The sequence below is a fragment of the Triturus cristatus genome, chromosome 4_1 (genome assembly GCF_964204655.1).
Source record: "Triturus cristatus chromosome 4_1, aTriCri1.1, whole genome shotgun sequence".
NCBI classification, from domain to species: Eukaryota; Metazoa; Chordata; class Amphibia; order Caudata; family Salamandridae; genus Triturus; species Triturus cristatus.
The window spans coordinates 1,087,117,241-1,087,140,330 of record NC_140585.1 but is presented as its reverse complement, the minus strand read 5'-3'; the positions used below and the strand labels follow the sequence as shown (position 1 = coordinate 1,087,140,330).

The 23,090-nt window shown below is 47.3% G+C and overlaps 1 protein-coding gene across 1 annotated transcript in view; it reads left to right on the top strand.

The window, feature by feature from the left end:
* Positions 1–23,090, top strand: part of TBC1D22A (TBC1 domain family member 22A) — a 1,683,159-nt gene that overhangs the window by 301,656 nt on the left and 1,358,413 nt on the right. Inside the window, exon 5 of the mRNA XM_085654063.1 lies at positions 8,218–8,288. Within this exon, the coding sequence (XP_085510189.1) occupies positions 8,218–8,288 (71 nt within the window). The remainder of the gene's footprint in view (positions 1–8,217; positions 8,289–23,090) is intronic.

Genomic DNA, 23,090 nt, shown 5'->3' with positions numbered 1-23,090 from the left:
TTTTCAGGGTATCTGCCTGGAAACCTGTTCAAGGCCCATCTTTCCGTGCAGATTCCATGAGTAATTTGTGCATTCCTCGAAAGTATTACATCAGCACTCAAATGTAGATCGAAATCTCCGAGTGTTGATGTACTACTTTGTGAATCTGCACCTTAGTGTAGCACATGCATGTTTTCGAAATAACCTCTTTAGCCATCTTTTTAAGTATTTGGTCTCCTGGTGATGAGTCTTATTCCAAAGATTTGTAGTATTGAAGATGTAGCATATCATTTCATCATCTGCTTTTTGTATAAGAGCGAGACGTACAGCTTTAAATTATGCCAGGTTTTGAAGATATTTCTAATAAAGGGTCAACAGTAGCCAGGCATATGTTTTCCAGACCTTGTTTCAATTTAACTTACAGGGTTTTCAGGCTCTTTGGAGCTTGCACAAAGCCATATTGTTCTACTTAAGCTCTTGGAATTAATGAGACAAGGGTAAGATCCTTCCACACATTTCCCCAATTACTTAACAATTAAGAGCCACAAAAACGCAGGAGCAAAACTTGTTCAAAATGTATGGAATTTCAGATACCTTAAAAAAAAAAAAAAATGCTATACAGAAGGTGAGATAGACTGCCAAGTGAAATTGAAGAACACGTGTTTGTTAAAGAAAACAATGAACTTGTGAAGGCCTAATTAATTGCACCAGGCATTACACTAAATTAGCTTGTTGAAACTAGCCCCACTGCTTCCAAGTTACAGATACCAGCTAACTGAATGTCAGACAAGCCGATGGAACCCACTCATACTGCAATGCTGTTGTGTAAAGATCTTCATTCTTGCCTTCATAGAGGGATACACCTGTGGCTTGGGTCCTGCATTAGCACTGTAAAGAAGAGGAGACCCGCGTTGCCAAAGCCTAACAGTGTACATTATGATGGCAACAGTTACACCCAGTCACTGGACATCCAGTTGACCTCGAGAAGAAGCCAAGTACTGAGCTGGCAATGTCTTAAACAATCGCAGTCAACTGGCACAAGAAGCACACCCTGTAGGTTTCCTGGGTAACACCTGCCGAATTCTCCTACAGGGCTGCGAGAACTCGCAGTTGTGCATTACAGAATGGTAACGGGCACCTCTGAGACTTCTGATTCCAGCACATCTGGTTGATACAATGCCCACTCTCCATAAGGGAATGTTCCTAATGTTGTCCATTAAGTTATTTGTGGCATTTGTTAAGCTTTCCTTCACAGAGATTAGTCCTTTACCAGTCCTTGAAACCTCTGTGTTCAGGTGCCACCCAGTGTGGCCACAGGTAGGAGGTACCACGTAATTGGTCGAGAACTTTATGTTCAGGTTGCCCAGTTTTAGAATTTACTACCCAAGTCTGAAACTTATTCAGCTCTACTTCTCCTTTAGTATATCTTCTCTGAAGACCTAACTTTTCCCACTAGAGCTACACAGTTTTGCTTATTAAACTATGTAGCGCAGAAGCGATAATGTGTGGAAATTTGGATTTAGCGAACATTTGTCATTTGCGCATCACCAAGGAAAGTGTCTTCTTGCGTTTTAATCCTATTAAATTTTTTTGTTTTCATCACACTTCAGAATTAGGGAAAAAGGGTTTCACTTTGTCTTTACCGACTGTTTATTAACTTTAAAATACCTATACAGTCAACAAGCAGCTGGCCGCCTTCCTCGAGACGAACGGATCCCTCGACCCATCGCAGTCCGGATTCAGAGCCAACCACAGCACCGAGACCGCCCTCATCGCAGCCACCGACGACATCCGAGCCCTGCTCGACAAAGGTGAAACAGCGGCACTCATCCTCCTTGACCTCTCCGCAGCATTTGACACTGTCTGCCACCGCACCCTAGTCCAACGCCTCAACGACACCGGCATCCAGGGGATTGCTCTGGAATGGATCATCTCATACCTCTCCGGCAGAACACAGAGAGTACGCCTCCCTCCGTTCCGCTCTGAGGCCACCGAAGTCATCTGCGGCGTCCCGCAAGGATCATCACTCAGCCCCACTCTCTTCAACATCTACATGAAACCCCTCGCTGCCATCGCACGCCAACACAACCTCAACATCATTTCCTACGCCGATGACACCCAGCTGATTCTCTCCCTCACCAGAGACCCCGACAACGCCAAAGCCGACCTACACGAAGGGATGAAAGATGTCGCCGAATGGATGAACATCAGCCGCCTGAAGTTGAACACGGACAAGACAGAAGTCCTCATCCTGGGACCGTCGCCCTCCGCATGGGATGACTCCTGGTAGCCCCCGGCCCTGGGCACCGCACCCAAGCCAACGGACCACGCACGCAACTTGGGCGTCATCCTGGACTCCTCCCTATCGATGACCAGACAAGTCAACGCCGTCTCCTCATCTTGCTTCCACAACCTCCGCATGCTCCGCAAGATCTTCAGATGGATCCCGACCGAGACCAGGGAGACTGTCACCCAGGCCCTCGTCACCAGCAGACTAGACTACGGAAACACCCTCTACGCCGGTACAACAGCCAAGCTTCAGAAAAAACTTCAGCGTATCCAGAACGCCTCCGCCCGTCTCATCCTGGACGCCCCCCGACGCAGCCACATCTCGAGCCACCTGAGAGACCTGCACTGGCTCCCTGTCAACAAGAGGATCACGTTCAGACTCCTCACCCACGCACACAAATCCCTCCACGACCTGGGCCCAAGGTACCTCAACGACCGCCTGACCTTTTGCACGCCCACCCGACAGCTACGATCCGCGAACCTCGCCCTCGCCGTCGTCCCTCGCATCCAGAGAGCCACCGCCGGAGGAAGATCCTTCTCCTACCTGGCGGCTAAGACATGGAACTCCCTGCCCGTCCACCTGCGGCTGTCCCAGGACCACCTCGCCTTCAGGAAACAGCTCAAGACCTGGCTGTTCGAGTAGTAGCAGACCCCCTCCCCCAAGCGCCTTGAGACCCTTCCGGGTGAGTAGTGCGCGATACAAATTCCTTGATTGATTGATTGATTGATTTATAGGCATTTCCATTTTGTTGCGGATTAGAAGAAAACGACATTCTACATGCTTTCCTTTGCTATGTAATGTCGATTTGTAAGATGCAGCTTATCACCACTGAGCGTAGCCAGGTGCTGGAGCAGGAATGTAGGCCGAGCCAAGCGCCTAGTTGAACAGCCAGTTCTTCAGTTTCTTGCGGACGTTGAGTAGGAAGGGAGCGGTCCTGATGTGTTGAGGAAGTTCATTTCATGTCTTGGCAGTGACAAAGGAGAAGTAGCGCCATCCTGACTTGCTTCTATGGATGCACGGGACCTGTGCAAGGTTGAGCGTAGCTGCCTGGATGGATGGTAGAGTTGAAGCCTGTCATTGAGGTAAGCTGGTCCGGGGTTGTGGTGGGTTTTGTAGGTGTGGATGAGCAGTTTGAATAGGAAATATTACTGGATGGGTGGCCAGTGTAGTACAGTAAGGTAGGGAGTGATGTGAGCGCTCATGGGGATGTCTAGGATGAGACTGGCAGCGATATTTTGGTTGGTCTGGAGTCTTTGTGTGAGCTGGTTGGAGATGCTGACATAGAGCATGTTGCCGTAGTGAAGTCTACTGGTTATGAGGGCCTGGATGACCGTGCATCTCATTAGCACGGGGAGCCATTTGAAAATCTTGCAAAGCATTCTGAGAATGAGACAGCAGGGTGCGATCACAGCATTAACCTGTTTTATTTATCGTGAGTTTGTCACCTAGGGTGATACCGAGGTTTCTGGCATGGGCTGTGTGTGGGCGTGGGTTCTAGTTTAAATTGCCACTAGGAGGAATTCCATGGGGAGCTTTTGTTTCCAAAGATCAGGATCTCTGTTTTGTCTGTGTTGAGTTTTTGGCAGTTCTCCCTCATCAAGTTGGCCACGATGAGCATGTAAGAGGTGAGGCTAGTCCTGGTGGTGGTATCCCTGTCAGTGAGGGAGAGGATGAGCTGTGTGGCATTAGCGTAGGAGACAATGTTGTTGCTGAGGGATCTTACGATGCGGCCAAGTGGTGCCATGTACACAATGGAAAGGATTGGGCTAAGGGAGGATCTCTGGGGAGCTTCTTGTGTTTGGAGGTGCATGGGAGGGGGAGTCTGACTCATTGAGTTCTGTTGGCAAGGAAGGAGGTGATCCAGCTAAAGGCGGGCCCTTGAATTCATGGGTCACAGAGTCTAGCGATGAGGGTGCCATGAGATACGGTGTTAAAGGCCACTTGGAAATCGAGGAGGATGAGAGAAGCGGGTTCACCTCTATCCAGGATGGACCAGATGTCATTTAGAGGGCAGTTTCCATGTTATGGCTGCTGCAGAACCCTAAGTGAGTGATGTCCAGGGGGTGGTGCTGTTTTAAATGAGAGGAAAGTTGCCTGTTGATCTCTTTTTCCAAGACCTTGGACAGCACGGTAGAAGCAAGATGGGACTGTAGTTGCTGAGTTCTTTTTGGGTCTGCCAATGGTTTCTTTGAGAGAGCTGTGACGTTTGCGTGTTTTCATCTGTCCAGGAACGTTCCGCTAAGGATGTACAAATTAAGGATGGTGGTGAGATTTGTGCTGACCAGTGTTCTTCCTAGGGTGCAAATATGGTGAGGGCAAGGGTCTGTGGGCGACCCTGAGGAGATGGTCTTCATTATTCTAACGTTGTCTTCTGTGGTGAGGGGGCTCCAGTTCATTAGATGATTGGCGATTTTTGTGGTGGTGGGTGGTTGCATGATGTTGTCTAATGCAGTGGGTTTGGGTGTGAAGTTAGTGTCGATCATGAGTATTTTAATACCTTTCATACAAGTAAGATTATCATATAGATCACTTACAAACCTTCATACTTTTGCAGTGTGAGATAATTCACTTTACAATATCTTCACATTATGCAGTAAGAAAAAGAAAAGTAAACACTAGTTTCCTTGTTAGAGGAATAAGCTGGAATTTGTCAGAACATTAGATTGACATTTGAACTCTGTCTTTGAATGCAGAGCAAATATGACAAAATAAAAACAAAATGTAAAGCCTTCTTTACTGCTTCTTCACCTTCAGAGCTCTAGCATGGTTATTTTGAAGGTGCTGCACCTCTCCCAGCACCCCTACTTAATCAGCCTATGGATGAATTTGTTTTTAATCCGAATATATGTGGGTTCAACTTCTTACTGTTCAATTGAGTTAAAAATAAGGGTGGACAAAATATTTAGAACAGGTTGAAGTTTGGCTCATTCTTGATTTTTGGTTTCACATAGTTTGCAGTGTTTCATGATTGTTCTACATGTATACCTAAGCATTATATCCTTCTCAAGAGTTCTGGTTGGCCCCTTCTTTAATACTTATATAGCAGTTTTCTCATAACAGTAGACGTACAAGTAATTCTGCAAAATGAGGTGATGCTATTCAATGTTTTCACATATACACGTAACATATGACTATGAGCGCCCATAAGTTGTATTGCATCAGCATATAGTCTCGTAATTACAGCAATATTATCCACACATTCCTGTCAGTAATTCCCATGCACAGAAATGCTTACAGAGGAATCAACAACTCTCAGCAGTCAGAGCAGGTTCCCCAAGGAGATCATCAGAGTCCCCTAACATAGACCTCGCTATGGGTCTAAGATGCCCCAGCTTGTAGAGACTGGCAGCCCATTGGTTAGGAATGTTGTGAAAGTGCTCCTAATGTATTTGGGCCTATTTTTACTGGGTAGTTTAGAAGAGAATGTGTAGTGCGTAAGTCAACCATTTTTGGAATTGTCTGGGTTGGACCATGCAATTACATTTCTATGTTTAGCAAGTAAAAAGAAAATGGCTATAATGCTTTGCGCACCATTTCTCACATATATATCGTGTAATTCTGTATATTTTTTGTATACCAGAGGGCAACAATAGAGGAGTTTTTGCTGTGGTGGCCTTTATTTTACTCACTATATTAGAGCAGTTCCATGCCAAATGTATAAAATCCGCTTTTTGCCCATAGGAGGCATGCTAGAATGACAATGAGTGGTTACATATGATTTGGCGCACAGGCATATTTCAACCTGGGCTACTCCATGAAGATAAAGGAATCATTTTTCAAATGCAGGCTAGGAAGGCTGCCAGCCACTCAACACCTCCCACCATGGCAGAGGGGGCAACTTGTCAGCACATGTCGACTAGGTGGAAACGGTATTGAGGACATGGCTCATTTAATCTGCTCCTGCCTCAACTTAAAAGAGGAAATGGTACGTTTACTCAAACCGCATTTCAATGAACGAGGGATTCGCACCCAGGGAGAGGCTGTGATCACATGCTTCAACTCCAAGGACCCGCGGCTAAATGGAAAACGAGTGAAATTCCTCACACTTGTAGAAGCTAAGCTGGCAGGTGCTGCGCTCCTTCCAACGGCATAAATAATACAAAGGAGTGTTAACTCCTACAAATGACAGCACTAAGCCCAGCCACAAGAACGTCTTCAGGACATGCTGTAGTGCTGCAGACGCACCAAACAAAGGAAACGCTGAGCAAGTCGTTGTTATACTTTGAGATTTCTATGGCTTTTAGAAACCTACTTTTAATAATACCTTCTTCTTTCCCTCCTTTTTTCCTCTTTTTCTTAAAAAGCATGAATTTTAAGTGTACATTTTTGTAACGGTTTTAATAAATTATATACAATAAACTATTTACTCTTGCTCTGCTTTTGGGTAAGAGGAGTAGAGGTATGTAGAATTAATATATCAATTGTATTGAGCTCTACTGTGTGGAAATATAAGCACTTCAGTAATCATTTTATAACTGTAATTTCTAGAAGCCTTAGTAGGTATGCCTACTTATCTGTGCTGGGAACAGGCTAGCCTTTTTATGAGAATGCATACCTTCCTTAGCTTTTCTCTCACTAAGCGTTTCCCCGAAGCGAGGGGAGGTAAGTCAAATGCTCTTACACAATGGTTGTAGATGTTGGTTTTAAATAAGAAAGACAGCTGGCACAGAACTTCATGACCTTCATCTATTATTTTTGTATTATTTTATTAGAATTACATAAATGCCAATAGACTTTTATTTCTCCTGAGTGTATGTTTTTAATTGAGCTCTCCCCCCGTTTCAAGAAGCCCATTTGCAACTTTTAGAAAGTCGCTATTCTCACTGCATGACATTGACTTAAACTTTCCAGCCTCCCCGAAGGAGATTTTAATTTGCCTCTGACAAACCCCAATTTTTTTGAGGGCAAAAAAAAATCCTCACACAAGTACAGGTACCTGGAAAGTAGGGGTTTGAATGTCAGTTAACGTCCAACGAAATTTCAGAAAAATGGTGAAATAGTCAGCCACATATGACATCTTCATATCAATTTCCCTGACTTGTTTTTTTGTGCTTTCTACAGAATTACAGACGGCATAAAAAAATGTCGCATAGTTGAGGTTCATTCAACAGAAGTAACAGTCACATTTTATATTATTCTAACACATTATTATTGTAGTTAACATAACGTGTATTTGTAAAGCCACGCATCACCCAAGAGTGTCAAGGCGCTGAATAACAGATGTTTGTTGTTACCCAACTCAATGGTACTCATTTTATCGACCTCAGATGGATGAAAGGCTGAGTGGACCCGCTGGGATTTGAACCTGTGACCATGAGGTCGCACACAGGCCCCTACAGTGGATGCATTAGTCCACTAAGCCATCAGCGCCAGCAGTCAGGTCGCAGAGCAATAGAACATCTTGAAATTAATACCGAGTATGGTACCAGCATATATACTGTGTGAAAGTACCGCAATATTTCTCGGAAATATCCAAAGCAGTTTTGACTATTTATAGGTCTCCTCCCTCATCAGAGAAAAATCTACCTAGCACTAGTGAAGGTTAACACTGCAGTTTTAGAGACACGTTTGAAGAAGTTTATCTTATGATATTTGACTCTCACTATAATGCTACCTTCTGAACCCTTTCTAGCTGCGTTTGCCACATATCACTATTCTCGGGTGATATTCGATTGCCCATTTTAGGCGATGATTGTTTAATTCTGCCAGTGTTCGAGGTAAATTAAAAAACACATTTTCTAGTGGTGATGAAAAGTAACTTCACCTACGTACGTAAATATTTGGGTGTAATACCTATGCATCAGTAATGGAAATGTGTTTAATCATCTACCACATTGAAGCATTTGTTTTTGTAAAGGACTGGATTTGGCTACACAGTTTCTTAAACAAAACAGACAGACAATGCTGGTTATCATTTTTGTGTAATACTATTTTCATATCGTCAACAGATGAATTACGGAAGTTGAGCTGGTCTGGAATTCCCAAGCAAGTTCGTCCAATAACGTGGAAGATTTTGTCGGTAAGAGTTACAATAAGGGCATCTCTCTGTTACTGGTGGTCGCTGTGCTCGCATTACACTTCTCGTCTGCTGTGGGAGAACGGCTTAGGAACCAGCAGGGCATGCCACTCCCGTCTTGGTTCAACGTCAAGCTTGATTTGACAGTGTTGACAGGAGCAAAAGAATCCATAATTCATGGCATCCTTTTCCAGTTTGTACAAAGTTTAGTTTTGAAATCACAGGGCTGTGTTTAATGGCCTCATATGGAATATTTCTGTACAATGCTTCCCATAAATTCCTCTGAAATTAGTGCTTGTCTAAGGAGCTTGAAGAGGGGAAAGTAGCTAAAAAGAGCAGGCCTGTTTCATCGAGATTCAGATCACATTTTGAAATTTCATCACAGAACATTTATTGTTTTTGCCTGTTTTGTTATTATTCCGGATTTGTATTGGTGACTTCCAAGTTCCACTCAGTGTTGCAGGCATAGATGTATGCGCCAGAAGACATGAAATAGTGTTTTCACATTGGTACTGGGGGAGATCTTTCATCTGTAGTTTATTACACTATTGCACTAGGATTATTACCATCTGCTGATCTGTACAGATTTGTGAAGAGGGTGAACTGTGTACCAGCCTACCATCGTCACCATGAAGAATGACTGGGGCGAATCGCAAGTGTGGCATCATCAGTCCCATACTGAATATGCAGGGTACTTCGTACCTGTTTGCCTGTTCCATAGTCCCTCTGTGTCTGTTTCTACCAGTGAAGGGAATGCATTGCATTGTTTGAGGTGGAAGGACCAGATTTCATAAGTCCCATTTGCATTTATTTGGTACATATTTAGCTCTAGATTTGCTCTCCAAAAACAAATCTGAAAAAGTGATTATAATATTCCACCAAATTTACCTTTTCATAATAACACATTAGTTTCCAAGATATTTTTCTCCCGAATTCAATATGAATTTGTGCAGGCTCTTAAACATTCAGAATACACAACAAAATATAATTTACTTTTAAATCAACTAAAACTAATCTATCTTCTGAATCACTTTCTTGCAAAACAATTTCAATATTGAGAATTTTGTGACATAAAATTTAAATGCCATTTTTAATATTGCCTTCATGTGAGACAAAAGCATCCCCTTTTCCTTTTTTAATACCTTTTCCTGGCATGCATGTGACATGCAAGCATCTAGCTACACGAGTTAAAGCCATGCTTAACTAAATGCGTTAAGCCCTTAACATTGCGAGATATTATTTGAATCATCAAAATGTAAAAAGATATTTATATATATTTTATTTTTTTTCGCTGGAAAAAAACAAAGGTTCCAGGGACCTTATAGTTGGGCTCAGAATTAACTCATACAAAACCTCTGAAATTTAGCAGTCGTACCTACCTGAGCTAACTATAACTTGTGCCCCCACAATGCACTGCTTGTGACCGCAAGAACTCAGGACATGGTCAGTGACATCACTGATTACATCACTAATGACATCTAAAATGACATCACTGATGACATCATCCAGTGATCGAGTGTTTTCTAAATGTTTTTGTGTGTTAAGCTTATATACTAAGGTACCACAAAAGTTAAATTAGTATAACTTGTGTACTACTAATGAGTGATTCCTTTTTTAACATAGTTTGGTTGAGTCACTGTGTGTGTGTGGGGGGGTATCTGAGTGGCTGTACAGGTGTGTGAGTGGTTGTATGGGTGTACACGTAGGTGTCTGAGTAGCTGTGTGGGTGACTTAGTGACTGTATGAGTGGCTATATTGGTTAGTGAATGGGTGTGTCAGTGGCTTTATGGGTGGGTGAGTGAGTGAGTGGCTGTATGGGTGGATGAGTGGGTGTGTCCCTGGCTGTATAGGTGAGTGAGTGAGTGTCTGAATGGCTGTATGAGTAAGTGACTGGGTGTGTAAATGGGTGTATGGGTGAGGTAGTGGCTATTTCAGTGAGTGTTTGGTTAAGTGTGCTGGTGTGTGAGTGGCTGTATGGAAGAGTGAGTGTCTGTGGGATTGGCTGTATGGGTGAGTGAGTGGCTGTGTGAGTGGTTGTGTGAATGGGTATTGTAAGTGGGTCATTGCTGAGGGTGCTGCTGACAGCACCGCCCGCCGCAATGCATAATATGCAGGATGCGACTGCCAGGGTGGCGGGCGCATCCTAATTGCCATAGCGGGACCACCGCACCTCTGGCGGTCGGTCCCGTTTACCGTTATGTTATTTTCTCCCGCACCGTGGTGCTGTGTCAGAAATTTCTGCCTCAAGAAGGGCGAAGCATCGATTTTGAGTTTTTTTTCATTTCTTGGTAGTTCTTTGCAGTATGAACAACTTCCAAGGGCCTAGAACTGGATTTGGTGCCAAAGGCAGGGCAGAACTCCCAGAGGTGGAGTTCAAGGATACTGCAGGTGAAGTCTGTGTGTCCCTAAGACTTCTTAAAAGGAGGCAAGCTCTACATCAAGCCCTTGAAAATTCTTCTTAAGCAGGATACTATAGCAAGGCAAAAGTCCATTCCTTCCCCCTGCCCACAGACAGAAGCAGCAACTGCAGGCCAAACCACCAAAGCAAAACACAGCAAAGGGGCAGTACTCCTCCTGGCAGCTCTTCTTCCTGGCAGGACCACGTAGTCCAGAAGTAATCTAAAGTTCTAAGGTTGTAGGTATAATACTTATACCCCTTTTTCCCTTTGAAGTCTTTGTTTAGCAAATCTCTCTTTCTCAGTAAAACCAGTTTTGTCCTTCATTGTCAAGCCACACTACAGGGGGTGGAGACAATTTTGTGCAAGACAACTGCAGCCTATTTAAGTGTTTAAGTGTTAGAGACAACTCCTCCCACACTCTAGCCTAGGATGGGTCATCAGCATATGCAGGGCACACCTCAGCTCCCTGTGTTTGAGTGTCTGGAGTGAATGCACAAACAGCCCCTGTCTGTCTAAAACCAGACAGTGAATCCACAAGCAGGCTGTGGCACACAGGATGGTTAAAAAAGAAAATGGCTACTTTCTAAAAATGCAATTTTCAAACACACAATTTAAAAACCACCTTTTCTAAAAGAGTATGCTCAGAGAGCCCAAACTCCAACTCTCTATCTGTTCCCAAATGAAAATCACACTTGTAAAATGTTAAAAGGCAGCTCCAATGATAGTCTATGGCTGAGCTAGTCATTGCAATTGTGAAAAACGAAATACACAATATTTCACATTCAGGACATGTAAAACACACCAGCACATGTCCTATGTTTCACATACATTGCCCCCTGTCCATGGGCCTACCTTAGCGGTGCCTCACATGTAAGAAAAGGTAAGGTTAGGGTCGCACTTGCCATATCAACCAGGCAGTTTAAAAACTGCGTGCACAGACACTGCAGTGGCAGGTCTAAGACACATTTGAAAGGCTACTTGTGTGGGTGGCACAATCAGTGCTGCAGGCCCAGAAGTAGCATTTGATTAACAGGCCCTGGTCACACACAGTGCACTTTACTATGGACTTACCAGTAAGTCAAATATGCCAATCATGGAGAACCAATCAGAATTACAATTTACACAGACAGCATATGCACATTAGCACTAATCAGCAGTGGTAAAGTGCCCAGAGTCCTAAGGCCAACAAAACCAGTCCAGAAAAAATAGGAGGTAGAAAGCAAAAAGTCTGGCGATAACCCTGCAAAAAGGACAAAATCCAACACAAGGTGTGGCTAAAAATACTGCAGTCAGAAGAAAAATGTTTTCGAACTCCTAACCTTCTTTGCTATCCTTTAAAACTAGATGTGGACTTGTGCATCCTTTCTTCTTCAAAGTTACATATAAAAACAAGACTATTGCACGTGATGATCCAGCAAAGCTGCTGAAAGAATACATTTACACAATGAAAAAACACTTCTAAAAATATTCCTTCTAAACTTTTTTTGGTCTTTGTGTGAGAATGTTAAGTTATAGTTTCAGTTTTAATGCATACATTCATCTGCTGTTTTTCAAAGTTTGATTGTTTGTCCTCTTTTTGAAAAACATGTTGAATTACTGTTATATGTTTGAGTATATTATTGTTTAAAGTACAGATTGATAGTTTGAAATTGATTTAATGTCATCTCTTTTTTTGTGGTTGCAGATAGGTCTTTGTTTTTTCTATATCTCAGCATCTAGAGATGCTGCCGCCAGGGATTGGTGAAAGTAAGATGTGCTGTCTTTTTTCTTTAGGCTTCCATCACTCTCATCTTTTTTGTTTATCTTGTCTTCGTAAATCAATTTGTCAGTTGTATCCTACTGACTGCTCTGTTTGATATATTTTATCACAGGGTAATCTTGTTTGTGGATTTTCTGCTTCCTTCTCTTTAATACACAGGTTTCTTCTGCATATATGTTTCTTGCTGCTTATGGTATCCTCCTTAAAAATCTAAATTCATTTGAAATATTATATATATATATATATATATACGTATGTATATATGTATGTCTAGAGATATATATATATATATATATATATATATATATATATATATATATACATACATACACACACAAATTCGGGTCCTTCCGGGATCGGTCCCTTGGTCAGGGGGTGCGTTTGCTGGCAAACCCAGAGCCGGTTGCGTTAAATGTCCAAAACCAAAGATAACGCACTCTCAGAGGTCAACTCTTTTATTTTCTCAAAACCACGGTTTTTGAGAAAATAAAATAGTTGACCTCTGAGAGTGCGTTATCTTTGGTTTTGGACATATATATATATATATATATACACACACACACCACACACCACACACACCACACACACCACCCACACACACCACCCACACACACACCACACACACACACACACACACCCCTACCTACCTCACTCACGGTCAGCAGTGGGTAATTATAGTTAGAGGAAAAGCGTTTTATGACCTGCCTATATCTTTGGTGCCGTTTGATGAATCTTCATGAATTTTTCCAAAACATTTGTCAAGTTAGGTCTTGTTGTGCGTGGAATGTTTCAGGGTGATCTGTCAAGTGGGAGCCGAGAAAATGGGGTGTCAAAAAAGTGTGTTCACTCATGTTAATTCCCATAGACTCTTTAGACACGCCTGCAGCCAAAATCACTGGATGGAATTACACCAAATTTGGCAGAAATATAGATTTGGTTACGCAGATTGTGTTGTTTGTTATAAATCTGTTCAGTAGTTGTTGAGGAATGTAAAAAATAAAGTTAGTGATATCTGTGGCCATAACAACTTCACAAAAAATAACGGCTCGTGCAGGGAAATGCAGAGCTCTGATTGGCTCCCCACACTTCAACCAGGAAGTGTTGGTGCCATCTTGGTATCCCCCAAACAATGTAAAACAAAAGGGGGGCTTTGGGTAGGAATACCCTGACCCCCAAGCCTTGGTTGGTCTTGGGATCCCCCTGGACACCGCCATGGCTTAAAATCATTTAAAAATCAGATTTCCGCAGCCAATTAGTTAAATATGGAAACAAAATCTTGACTATCTCTTATTCTTAGCCCCACTTCCATGTTGTGCTTATCTAGAATGGACCATTTTTCTTTTAATTTATAAAATGTAGTAGTTGTTTCAACATTGGGGCTTCTTCCAGTAAGGACTTTAGGGCTACACCCTCCTACTTTTCTATGCAGTTTTATCACTGTAATGATTCATAATAGTCTATTATTTACTACTTGTGTAATAAAAATGTAGCACCTGGAGCTAGAATGGGAACTTCACTGGCAGTTGAAGTAACTTAAAAGAAAATATTTTAAATGCATGCTGTATTTGAAAGAGACACGTTAGTGATAGATTCCTTACCTTAGAATATCCCCAGGCATCAGACTGGATCCGAAAATTTTTCCTAGCAGTACCCCTGCGTGTCAGTAGGTGGCATATTGCGGCACCCTGTCCGTCGCTGGCGTCGTAAGTGCCGAGATGACGTCACGGAGACCACTTAGGCGCCACCCATGCTTTCTTTTTCCGCGCCAGCAAGCACAGATCTGGTTAGAGCACGTACCTTAGTCACTTTTTGACTACCCTTTTTGAGACTTTTTGTCTCCTTTTTAGGTCTCGCCTGAGACAGCGCTTTAGCGCTGCTCTCGCGAGAGCTTTTGTAAAAGGGGGATCTGGAAGTGCAAACAGTGCTTTTCAGGCCTCCAAATACAGTGCCTGTGCGCTGGGCGCGCGCACCATTTGGCAGCCTGAAAAGCACTGCCTGATCACTTCGCGGCCCCTTTGATGTCCTCAGTGAGCCGCGCGGCCACTGAGGACATCAAAGTGCACACCATTTGCCACCACCTTCCTGCTTGTTATTGTTTCCTTTGATCCCTATCTTTCCCTTTCTCAATCTCACCCTCTCCCTGCCTTTTACAACTGCGGCCGCACCACTGTGCCCGCCCCCACTCCCCCCACTCCCTCCTCGTCAACTTCAGTGCGCGCTTGTTTATATTTATGCCTAATTTCATTTAATGACATGAAAGCAAATGACCTAAATTTCGCGCACCCCTCCTCCGGATACCCCAAAACCTAGATTTTCCTTCATCAAAACCTCTGGTTGCTGCGCTGGTGCTGAGCCGGTTTAGTGACTTGGGTATCGGCTCGTTGGACGTGCTCTGTACTCCTGCGCTACAGGAACCCTGGTCATCCGTGCCGGGACATACTCCACCCCGTCCTTTCATCACCAAGCCCAAGGCTCGCAGCTCACAGCCGGGCTTTGCACATACTCCTGGTACTGGTGCCTGAGGGTGAGTGAGCGACCGTGCACTGACCATCCCTCCCAAGCCCCGGCCTTGCACGTCCCCACACAAACCTCCACTGATACCCCCTGGTCCTCACTTCCAGGCCTTCGCTCACTCTTGTCTCGCGGGGGCTTCTCCTCTGGAGCCCCCACCCTGTGGAACTGCCTGAAACCCCCGAGGCACGCACATTTACTCCCTTGGCCTCCATAAACCCCGCACCCCCTCTCCCTACGCTAGGCGGGTCTGACCCTGTCCCACGGGCCCTTTTTTCAGTACTAAGTCCTGGGTTCTGTTAGAAGTTCTGTTTGTGCCAACACATACCTCCCCCTCCCTACTTACTCTCTTTACGACACTTTTTCGCAAGCTACGTTTTATCTCGTTTCACCCTCTGTGACTTTTTCCCATCTTTGCCTTTCAATGTATGTCTCTTTACCTGTCCTTTGTTGGTCTGTTTTTCATTGTCTCTCAGTAGGTCCCTTTCCTGAACCCTTTCGCTGTCACGATCAATGCCTCCTTCTCGAGCACTTTCGTTTTTCCATTCTTTCCAGTTCACTTTCAGTTTCTCTTTCACTGTCTCACTAGCCCGCCTTTTCTCTTCTTGTGCCTTGTTTTCATCTCTTTCACCACCCACATTCTTACTATCACCACCCAGGGGGTGCTCTGAATCTTAACCCTCCTGTTTTCTGGGCCTCTCAAGCCACTTTTCTCCCTTCTGGAGACACCCTCTTTATAGCCTACTTCTGTGCTCTCCCTTGTCCCTAGAATTGATCTCTCTCTAAGTTACCAAGCACTCTCTCCACCCTCGCTCATTTCTTTACTGCCCTTCTCTACCCGGACACTCCCGCTCCCCTCCACCACCCACTCCTCTGTGATCTCCACCTCCCCTCTCTGTTCTAGATATCTCCTCCACTCTCTTCCTTTCAGAGTTGTCTTTATCCACATCTCATCCACCCAGAGATCTCGCACCCCTCCTGCACTCCTCCCTCTGTGCTCGGTGTCCCCTCCACCTCTCAGAGCTCTCACTGACCCTCCGCTTGTTGTACTGGTTACCATGGTACATAGAGGCGGCTCTGTCTATTAATAAACGGTGCACTGGGTTCCACACCAGGTACTATTTTCATGATTACAAGAATTTTCACACACATTGCACCCCGTGCAGCGCGGGGGCGCCAGCTCTGTTTTCTACACAACCAGAGGGCACATGTGTGATTGGCATACTGCCAGCACACGGGCACACATAACGCGTCTCAGAATGGCATTCTCTTGTTACCTGATGTAACGCAATACGCAGTACGGGTGTGAACAAGTGTGTGTTTTATTTATGGCGCTGTGCTATCAGCGGAAACAGCGCTAACTAGAAATACAACAACTGTCATGTAGATTGTGCGACCTGGGTGTCACGGGGGTTAAATATAGAGCACTATTTATGGCCATCTACAACAGAGTGGAAAAATCCCTTCTTCTCCGTGTTCTGTTTTCGATGGAATGGAAGGACAAGCATTTGCAATGCAATAGGTCTCGCAGTTATACGAGTTTGAGCTATTGGCATTATAAATGACAGTGCCTTTTATTTATGTTTTAAAAAAACCAAACTTAAATAAAAAGCATTGTCATTTACAATGCCAATAGCTCAAACTCCTATAAATGCAAGACCTATTGCATTGCAAATGCTTGTTCTCCTTGGTGCACGTAGGGATGCCTGAATTTAAGTCTTGTGGGGCCTGCCGTCGCAATATGTTGGTGGCGGATCCCCACGATGTTTGCCTCTACTGCCTGGAGACCGACCACGACTCCCGGTCCTGTCGGGCCACGGCCCGAAGGCCTTGAGGGAGCGGCCCCGGAAGCTGCTGGAGGTCCGGCACTCGTCCCAGCGCCGTTCCAGGTCCAGGGACCATTACCGGGAACGCTCACGGGGCCGCAGTCGTCGCTCCTCGGGCTCCAAGTCTTCGCCCTCGGATTCGGGTCAGAGACGACACAAAAAGAAGTCAAAGAAGCGAGTTCGCTCTCCGACGTCCCCTCGTCGGTCCTTGGATGCGGACGAGGGGGACAGGGGTTCTGCCCCTGTGGCTCCTTTGGAGCCTGGGAGTCCTGCGGCCTGCCCACCTTACCCGGGTCCGTCGGCGACTCCCGAACAGGTGCAAGAATTTCTTGCTACCATGGACTGCCTTTTTAGGCCTCAGGCTCCCGCTGGTGCGCCTTCGGGCCCCGTATCCGGATCCTGTTGGGCCGCCGGGGGATCCAGCTTCGGTTCCACAGGATCCTGCGCCGTTCGCTCCGGCCCTGGCGCCAGAAGGTCCAGTGCTGCCAGCTCCGGCCCCAGCACCACCCTCGGCTCCACCTCCGGCGCAACTGTGGGTGCAGTTCGTCCCACCCTTGCCCCGGTTCCAGGACCATTTTGTTCCTACCTGGGATCCGCATTGGGACGTGGCGCCGGCTCGGCCCCGGCCGGTGCTGTTCCCGGCGCCGTTTCCGACGCTGTATGTTCCTTCTCCGGCTCTAGCTCTGCCGCCGCAGTCTGTTCCCCATGCGACAGAGGTGGAGGACGACTGGGAGGGGTCCGCGGACCCTCTTGCCCATCAGTGTGACACCGAGCAGGACTGGATGCACGACTTGGGTTTGCCTCTCCCCTGCCTACCATGGAGGAGGGCACTTCCTACACAATGGTGCTCCTTCGGGCAGCTGAGGTCCTAAACATTGATCTCCCTACGGCAGCCCTCAAAACTAATCTCCTCACTGAAGTGCTCCAGACGGCGTCCACTTCGTCAGAGCCCCTGCTGCCATTTAACGATGCCCTCACTGACGTCTTGTTAGGCACTTGGTGGCGGGCAGCCACAGGGGCCCCTGTGGATAAGAATGCCGCCAGGCGTCACCGCCCAGCACCTGGTGATCCTGCTTTTCCGACCACTCATCCTACGCCTGAGAGCCTAGTCATCCAAGCCTCGACGTCACAGAGTGCCTTTCCCACGGCTCCGCCGGATAAGGACTCTAAGAAACTGGAGCAGTTCGGTAAGCGGTTGTTCTCTTCGACCAGCTTGGGGGTGCGGTCAGTGAACGCCGCCTGTTTATTGGGCCGAGATTCCCAAGTGGTGTGGAATACAGTTGCACAGGTGTTGCCTCAGTGTCCTGAGGAGACCCACGCTGTGCTGTCCCAAGCTGTTGCTGAGGGTAAGGATGCGGCTAAGTTCACCATTTGGTGTGGTTTGGACACCGCAGACTCACTGGGTTGGGCGATTTCTATGACTGTGGCGCTTCGTCGCCACGCTTGATTGCGATCTACAGGGTTCTCGCTTGATGTCCAAAGTTCGCTTATGGACATGCCCTTTGATGACACTCGCCTGTTTGGCGATAAGGCCGACAGTGCACTGGAGCGTTTTAAGGACTTGTGAGCCACGGCCAAGTCCTTGGGTCTTTCCTCAAAGAGCCCGGCCACTCCTGGTTTTCATTCCTTTCGTGGCCACGTCAGAGGCACCCAGGTGCGTTCCTTCAGCAAGCCTGTGCAGAACCAGCCTCAGCGCGGCCGCGGATTCCGCAGGGGTGGGTCTAGGAATCAGCGTAGGGGTCAGTCCACCTCCGCCCCCACTGCTTCTACCTCCAAACCTTCCTAATCCGTGCTTTGTGGAGCACCACAGTGGGTGGCAGGATCCGCTACCACCTCCCCCACTGGCACGATATTACATCAGACAAGTGGGTGTTGCAGATCGTCCGCAGGGGTTACTGCTTTCCCAATTAGTCCTCCCCTCCAGCCATGCCACCTTGGTGCCCCCGCATGTCGGGGAATCACTTGGTACTTCGCCAGCAGGAAGTCACGGCCCTCTTGGCCAAGGGGGCCATCGAGTACGTTCCTGAGCCGGAAGTAGGGAGTGGTTGTTATTCCCTCTACTTTCTGGTCCCCAAGAAGGACAAAGGGGGCCTGCGCCGCATCTTGGACCTCCGGAACGTCAATCGCTTCCTTCGGGAGGAGAAGTTCAAAATGCTGACTCTGGCTCAGGTCCTGGCTGCCCTCGACCCTGGAGACTGGATGGTAGCATTGGACTTGCAGGACGCGTATTTTCACATCTCCGTCCTGTCGGCCCACCGGCATTACCTGTGGTTCACGGTAGGCCAGGAGCATTTGCAGTTTGCTGTGCTCCCCTTCGGCCTTACCAGTGCCCCTCGGGTGTTCACGAAGGTGATGGTAGTGGTCGCAGCTCACCTGCGCAGGTCGGGGGTGTCAGTCTTCCCTTACCTCGACGACTGGTTGTTGAAGGCGGGCTCGCCCCAGGCAGTCATCAACCACCTTCAGACTACGGCCGACCTCCTGCAGTTGCTGGGGTTCTCCATCAATGTGCCATATTCGCGCCTGAGTCCCTCTCAGAAGCGTCCCTTCATTGGAGTGGTTCTGGATTGGATGCCGTTTCAGGTTTATCCTCCCGAGCAGCGAGTCCGGGATATTCAGGCTATGATTCCGATCTTTCAGCCTCTGTCCCGGGTTTCAGTCAGGATGACCCTCTGACTTATGGGCCTGCTGGCCTCCTGCTGGTAACACATGCCAGATGGCATATGCGGGCTCTGCAGTGGGACCTGAAGTTCCAGTGGGCGCAGCATCAGGGCAACCTGTCCGATCATGTCCAGATCTCGGAGGGCACTGCACGGCAATTGCAGTGGTGGCTCACGAATCGCGATTGGGTCAATGGCAGATCCCTCTGCCTTCCCCAACCGGAGCACACAGTGGTGATGGATGCGTCCCTCCTGGGATGGGAAGGCCACTTGGGAGAGGTGTAGATCAGAGGCCTCTGGTCTCCGGCGGAGTCCAGGCTCCATATCAATCTGTTGGAACTTCGGGCGATCCGGCTTGCACTGAAGGCATTCCTTCCCTCTGTCCGGGGAAGCGTGGTTCAGGTGTTCACGGACAACACCACCGCCATGTGGTATTGCAACAAACAGGGCGGGGGGGGAGACCTGGACCCTATGTCAGGAGTCTCTGCACCTCTGGACAGGGCTGGAACATCAAGGCATCACCTTGATGCTTCAACACCTGGCAGGTTCTCTGAACGCCAGGGCGGACCAACTCAGCCGCCGGTGCTTGATGGATCACGAATGGCGTCTGAGCTCGGACGTGGTGCAAGGTCTCTTTCAGCAGTGGGGAGAGCCTTGGTTAGATCTATTCGCCACCGAAGAGAACGAGCAATGTCTTCAGTTCTGCACATTGGAATTTCCAAGACGGCACTCGCTAGGCGACGCTTTTCGTCGCGACTGGAGTTGCGGTCTATTTTACGCCTTTCCGCCTATACCACTTCTGCTCGGAGTGCTGAAGAAGATTCGGCGCGACCGGGCCCAAGTCATCCTTGTGGCTCCGGATTGGGCATGAAGATACTGGTATCCCGAGCTACTCAGCATGGCGATCGATCCCCCCGATCCGCCTGCCTGTTCGGGAGGATCTCCTGTCGCAGCAGCAAGGGACGGTCCTCCACCCGAACGATGGCACGATGAGCACTGTAGTAATACAATATTCACAACAGTCCTCTTTGGCATACATGGCCCATAAGGCGTTGCCGACTCAACTCCTCACAACAGGCAGCGGGCAATTGGTGCAGCAATGGCTAGCTTCATGGTGGCCCCCTCTAGCATACGGGGTCACCAACTCGAATCTGCACATGGGCAATGGCCTGATTGGTGCAGCAGCCGCTTCATTACACCTTGCAATGTGGATCCACTAGCCAGACTCCCCCATGGGCATTCGCTCCCTCCAAGAGCTCTCCTCTTCCTCACAGGGCACCTTGGTATTGGCAAGCAGGAAGGCAGACTTCATTTTCCTGGGCGATGTCCCCTCACCCACCTAGGAGACTGGAACACCTTAGCCCCCGTCCTAGTCACAGGTAGAAGTCTTGCAGAGCTTCTCCTCCTCGACGTGTAGGCTGAATGGCTGCTTGGCAGTTGACAAGTTTGGGGGCCCGGGCTCCCCTTCTTATAGTGGGTGTCAGTTTCTTTTTAAAGTACCCAATCCTCTGTTCTGCCTTTTCTCCAGAAAAGCAGTCTGCCACAACAGGAGCAACTCCAAATTAGACATCCCCACAACAGAGGCAATGGGAGTGACTAGAGGTTCACACCGGAATGTCAGCCACAGCAATATGTGTATCAAAATGTTATCCAAGGGCCCCAGTCTCAGTCTTTAGGATTCTCTCATTAGCCCCATCTCCTTGCCAAGATGTGCCCTGGCCATTTCCCAGTGGCCTTCATATGAATCAAAAACCACAGTTTGAAGTGCACTGAAGAACCTGGCTGTTCCTCCCTCCAGTGTGTGCCCACCCAGCTCTCAGGAATGGGTTTTCACAAAATTGAACCCAGTGTCTTCCATTTATTGCACCGCTCACATACACCCAGCACATGCATGCAACCACACTTGTGCTGCACAGCGATACATACTGACTTGATGTAGGCCAAGGGTTGTTAAGCGCACATCACCACAACTTTACACGAGTGAGCATGAAGATCTCACTCCAGTCACACGGGTAAAAAGGCCAGTTCACTCCTACTGATCACTACACATGTGCTGCCACCATCACGCTCATGCTACTCAAATCCTGGTAAAGGCAGTACCATTTCACCATCTTTGGGTGTCCCTGCCATTCCAACAAGACTGTAATCCACGAGACAGGTCTATGTCATGGCAAACACGCATGATCTGTGTTCATTCATGAGAACAAAAATCGGCACCAGGGATCCAGGTTTGTTTGCAGCTGGGGGGCTCTGGGCAGAGGTGCACATCTAACACCCTGCGAGGGACTTTTCCATCCCAACAGTGATGGCATTGTCTGGGAAATGCCCCACTGGACTGGTTGCACTGAGATGGATTGAACATGCTGGGTGTGGGAAAGCTCTGGAGCCTGCAGATGCAGCTGACTTAGTGAATGGACAGCACCACAAAACACCGTCCTTAAACTGCCTTAGTGCATTGAGGGTTGTTAATACCTTGCCTACTTCCCATGCTAGATGACCGTCCTCTGGTCACCACAGCGTAAACCTGGACTGGGCCACCCAGGATACATGATAGGGAGCTAGGGCAGTGTGCCTAAAGGCCCATTACAGTTGCTTGGGTGTGGTCCCCATGACCCCTTTGACTCCAGCGATGCAGTGCAGGAGTCTTTAATAGTGAAAAGGTGCACTGCAGAGACTTAGCAGAGGCTTTCCAGCACAAGTGCCTACACCCTTTTCCAATGAGACTTGTTAGAGGCTGAGCTCATTAATGCTCATGCTTGGGACTCTCATCCACCTCCAGCACCCACAACGGGTAGCCTTCCTGACCCTCACATATGGACTGGGACTGTAGGATTTTGCATCTCCTGAATCAAGCTCCTCTGCTGTCTGGTGCAGCCAATTGTCCGGTACACCGAGACCAAGTCCACAACTGCTTCAGATAGTCCTTCAACGAGGAACAACATCTGTTGGCGTCTCCTGCTACTGGTGTGGCAATAGATTAATTGGACTGAAAAATGGCAGTCATAGTGGTATGCAGGGATGCCTTAGAGCTCAAAATATACACTTTCGAGATTGATCACAATCTCAGTTGGGATCACCGTCATAAACATTCGGAGAGGCTTGGCAGGAGCTAGACTACCTTGGATGACTTGAAGCTTATAACAGACAAACTCCAATCACAGATGAAGGAACTCATAACCCGAGTGCAGAACAATGTACTGACAATGCAGAGGGACTGTACAGCATAGAAACACAGCACCCTGGGCCTATCTCATGATTATTATCTTGTGGCCATCAGGGAACAGCCCTGGAAGAAGGCATGCTGCCTGTACCCATGTGCGAAGGGCCCATGGCAGAAGCATGCTCAATGACTGTAGAAATCAGGTGGTGGCAGATTAACTTTCCCTTCTCACAGAAGACGGCACACCTCACTGCATTGAAAAAGTGGTAACTGACTCAGTGATCTACACAAACTCTGCTTTTGTCATCCCCCTTGGTAGGGAGAGTGACCTCCCCATCATCACCCCATGCACAGTGGATGACCTGCTTTGAATGTAGAACCTGGTTGTGTATTACCTGTTGGTGTTCACTATAGGGTTATGCTCATGCTGGCTCCCTTCCCAACGCTTACCTCATCTAAAGGCGGGTGGTATCCACAGCCACGTGGGCCTTTC